Source organism: Contarinia nasturtii, unplaced genomic scaffold, assembly GCF_009176525.2.
Source record: "Contarinia nasturtii isolate CC-2019 unplaced genomic scaffold, AAFC_CNas_1.1 Cnas_scaffold_2528, whole genome shotgun sequence".
NCBI classification, from domain to species: domain Eukaryota; kingdom Metazoa; phylum Arthropoda; class Insecta; order Diptera; family Cecidomyiidae; genus Contarinia; species Contarinia nasturtii.
The window spans coordinates 1-4935 of record NW_022199849.1 but is presented as its reverse complement, the minus strand read 5'-3'; the positions used below and the strand labels follow the sequence as shown (position 1 = coordinate 4935).

Sequence of the window (4935 nt, the reverse complement as noted above, 5' to 3'; positions counted from 1 at the left end):
GTTGAGTTGAAGATCGAGAACGCTCAAGTTACGGATAGTTCTGTGTATAAGGTATATGCCAAAAATGAACATGGCGAAGCATCTTCCAAAGCTAATGTTCAAGTGCTCGATTCAGAATCTAAACCATCATTTTCGAAGAAATTAATTTCTTGCGCCGCACCTGAAAATTCTCCAGTGTCTTTTGAAGTCAAAGTTTCCGGACACCCCAAACCACGGCTTCAGTGGTACCATAACGATGAGGAAATAGACTCAGATGATGACAATATCACTTTGGTTAAAAACACAGATGGAACGGCAGCACTTGCCATAGGAAGTGTTACGGCCTACAACTCGGGAACATATAAAGTATGCGCTTCGAATAAATACGGAGTTGTGGAATCGGAAGCCGAGTTAACTGTCCTTGTGAAACCTAAATTTGAAAAGGCATTGGAAGATATTGAAGTTGTGGAGGGTTTGGAAGCTAAATTTGAAATAAAGGTCATCGGGAATCCACGCCCAAATCTCGAATTTTTCCAAAATTCGCGTAAAATTACATCCGATGGATACTACACCAAAATCAATTACAATTCAAATGGAATTGCAACTTTGACTATACCAAAAGTGTCAAAAGTTGATCATGGCGACTATCGAGTTGTTGCGCAAAACAGCGCTGGAACTGTTGAATCATGTGCGAAACTGTCTGTTGTTTCAAAACGTGATGTACGTCCGACATTCCAATCTCATTTATCAGACCAACGCGTAAAAGAAGGGGAACCAATTGAATTGACCGTTGAAGTTACTGGTAAGCCTCAAATAGAATTGCAATGGCTGCACAATGGCAAACCAATAAATACCAATGGAGAGAGATATCAATTGGTCTCCGATTCGGATACAACGCATACACTGAAAATAAATGACGCAGAACTTTCAGATGCTGGCGAATATAGTCTAATTGCAACGAACGCGTACGGTTCGCTAACATCAAGTGCTGCTGTTTCAATTGTGAAAGATAAACAAAAAGGTCAAGCACCAGAATTTTTAAAATGTTTGGAAGACATTAATGCTGAGATCGGGTCACTTGTTAAGCTGAGCGTTCAGATTAGCGGAATTCCCGAACCCAAAATCAAATGGTTACACAACGGTGAAGTTGTAGTACCACAGATCGGATACATCCGATTATCAGAGTATCCAGATGGAACACATACACTGGCTATGAACGATGTGTCACCAAAAACATCTGGAAAATACACAGTCGTGGCAACCAATAATTTTGGATCAGTAGAATCAGTTGGAACAGTAAATGTATTTGCAAAACCTGATATTATCAAGGGTTTGAAGGATATTGAGGTTGAAGAAAATTCACAAATTAAGTTTGAACTTCGATTTGAAGCATATCCCGAACCAACACTCAAATGGACCCATGATGGTGAAGATATAATTCCAGATGGAAATTCAATCGTTGTAACACAATCGCCAGATGGAACGGCTACATTGACAATTAATGAGGCCAAATTGAGTAACGCCGGTGATTATCGGGTTGAAATTTCGTCGAAAAACGTTGCCGGCAAGAAAACGACTCAGGCTCATTTATCAGTAACACCAAAGCCACAAGAAGAGCGTGGTGAAGCACCAGTTTTCATTGTTCCGCTAGAAGATACTCAGGCTCATTTGGGTTCGTCAGCTAGATTTGAGATTGAAATTGCTGCCAAACCGGAAGCAACGTTGAAATGGCTTCACAAAAATAAACCGATTGTTCCACAACGTGGTGTGGTACGTATAACCGAGAATCCAGACGGAACTACCGTATTTTATTTAAATGCTGTTACGACAGAAAATGCTGGTCAATATCAAGTGATTGCAACCAATAAATTTGGTTCTTGTTCTTCAAAAGCAATGCTATCAGTGGTCGCAAAACCATCAATTACCGGAGATTTAAAAGATCTGGAAGTTCAACAAAATTCAACTTTGGCTTTGGATATAAAATTCGAAGGAACACCACAGCCAACAATTAATTGGTATCACAATGGCCAAGAAATTACACCAGATGATCAACATAAAACTTTAACAGAAGATAATGGTATTGCTGCTCTGAACATCAATGAAGCAACAATAGATGATGGTGGTGAATACCGTATTGTCTTAAAAAACGATTTCGGTACAACATCATCAAATGCATTTGTTTCAGTTATTTCAAATGATAAAGAAAATATGCCAGCATTCATTAGTGGATTATATAATCGTAGCGTTGAAATAGATCAACCGATTAAATTTGACATCAAAGTTGCTGGAAGCCCTCAGCCAACACTAAAATTTCTCCACAATGGCAAAGAATTTGAAAATATACCAAATGAAATAAGCATTAAAGAAGATCAAGATGGAACTTGTACATTGTCAATTGCCAATGTATCTCAAAATGATGCTGGCGAATATCGAATAATTGCATACAATTCACATGGAACGGCTACTACTAATGCTATTCTGACAGTTCTTTCGAAGCCAAAAATTGTGGATGGTTTGAAAGATGTTGATACGGTCGAAGGTTCACCAATTGTTCTATCAGTTAAGATCAAAGCCTATCCAAGTGCTGATGTTAGGTGGTACCTCAATGGAAGTGAAATCGTACCAGATGGACGTTTTGTAAAAATATCCCAAGGACCAGATGGCTTATATTCACTTGAAATTCCAAAGGCTGCCATCAGTGATAGCGGTGAATATGCTGTCGAATCAATTAATGAGCACGGCTCTGATCTATCGAAAGCATTAGTTTCTGTTTCAACGAAAAGTAATATCATTCTTCAGCACGGTGAAAAACCAGATTTCGAAGAAGGTCTTGAAGATGCCGAAGTGGATATTGGCTCAACAATGTTATTTTCTGTTTTTGTTACTGGTGTGCCAAAACCTACTTTAAAATGGTTGCACAACGGCAAAGAAATTTTACCCGAGAAGGGACGCATTAAGATTTCCGAGAATCCAGATGGTTCTGTTGGTCTTACTATTAGTGAAGCTACATTTACTGATGCTGGAGAATATCGAGTCATAGCCAGCAACCAATCGGGAACTACAGCAAGCGAAGGATCACTTTCAGTTTTATCGAAACCAGTTTTCTTATCTGCACTAAAGGATCAATATCTGATTGAAGGTGATACAGCAAAGTTTGAGGCGGTTCTAATTAATGGCTCTCCCCAAACACAAATCGAATGGTTTTGGAATGAACAAATTATTCAACCAAGTGATTACATTAAAATTGATCAATTGCCGAACGGTACATGTATTTTGACAGTAGATAGTGTGTCTCCAGACGACATTGGCAAAAACAGAATTAGAATAGTAGCAACGAATAAGTACGGAAAGGCATCATCAGATGCAAATCTCTTAGTATCACCAAATACTAGCAAACGAACAATACGCACTGAAAAACCAACTTTTGTGGAAGAATTAAGTAATTTACAAATTTATGAGGGTTTTCCTGCTAAATTTAATGTAAAGGTTACTGGTAATCCAGATCTCAAATGGTACCGAAATGACAAAGAAATACAGAGTAAAAATGGTGTAGCCCGCATATCATTGAACCCTGATGGAACCGCTTATCTTATTTTGCACGAAGTTTGCCCTAGCGATCAGGGTAACTTCAAGGTGGTTGCTATCAACGAACATGGCAGTGCCGAAAGTTGTGGTGAATTAAGTGTCTCAGTACTACCCGAAGAAAAAAATTACGACAATTTATTGGCCGCTCGAAATGATTCTGATACTGAAGGTATATTGCAAAAAATTGTCTCTTGCGAGGCGGCGTTTGCTTCTGGCTTAAAGATTTTGGCTTTCAAAAATCAATGAGCGGTTAATTTACAGCGCAAAATTTTATTATTTTTCTAATTTTTTCTAAGTAATGGCCAAAGGCGCAAAGATTATTCAAAATCATATCATCGATCATTCTCAATCTTACCCAAAACCATATTCACTTTACTAAATATTGTAAAACACATAAAAATGATTATCGTAAATAGCAAGCAATTAGATGACTATAATAGTTTTTTTAAATGAAAAAATATTTATACGGTGTTTGATACTAACCAAATTATGTTTATTTATATTTTGTGCTTGCTCTTAACGGAATGGCCGTTACTGTTCGCGTGTGTAGTATTTCAAAGGCTGTAAGTACTTTAAGGACTAAGGTTGAATCTGTAAATATGGATTTGTTTTAATATTTGCTATAAATATTTGCTGAAGCCAATTAATATCACTTTATAACAAATATGACGTAAATATATAAGTTAACAATGATTTTCATTATTTTCATTTTGAAACGCAAATATTTAGCTTTACCAGAAATACTCGCCAATGACCTTAAAGATCAAAGTGTATACGAATCGACACCAGTTTCATTTGAAATAATTGCTCAAGGCATACCCAAACTAGATGTTGAATGGACGCTCAATGACAAACCACTTAAGTCCAACGATCATTACACCATTACTGAAGACGGACTACGATATAAATTATCAATTGCCGATGTTAAACTTACAGATGCTGGAACATTTAAAGTAGTGGTAAAGAATAAACTTGGCGAACTATCCAAACAATGCGATTTGAGCGTGATGCGTAAGTGTTTTTTTTATTAACTTGAATAATATAATAAATTATCATGAAGATAAAATGAGAATTCTTCTCTATTGCAGCTGTTGCTGAGTATCGTAAACCAATTTTAATTGAACCATTGAAAGACGTTCAATCTCTTAAGAATGCGCCAGTTGAGCTTGCTGCTATCATTACAGCTGATCCGTTACCGGAAATAACATGGCTAAAATATGGTGAAAAATTCGAAGAATCATTGGACGTTCAGTTTAAGCAAGAAGTTAAAGAACTTGAGCATGGACTGAAAAAAGTTAAATACTATTTGTATTTCCCTGCTGGTCGTCATTGTGATACTGGCAGTTATACACTTTTGGTATGTTTGTTTTT

The 4935-nt window shown here is 37.0% G+C and overlaps 1 protein-coding gene across 1 annotated transcript in view; it reads left to right on the top strand.

The window, feature by feature from the left end:
• The window catches only part of LOC116348569 (obscurin-like), a gene marked incomplete at both ends in the record, with an annotated part of 5952 nt that extends 1031 nt beyond the window's left edge, over positions 1–4921 (top strand). The window contains 3 exons of the mRNA XM_031779601.1: positions 7–3733; positions 4294–4575; positions 4653–4921. Coding sequence (XP_031635461.1) covers positions 7–3733; positions 4294–4575; positions 4653–4921 — 4278 coding nt within the window. The remainder of the gene's footprint in view (positions 1–6; positions 3734–4293; positions 4576–4652) is intronic.
• Between the last annotated feature and the right edge of the window lie 14 nt (positions 4922–4935).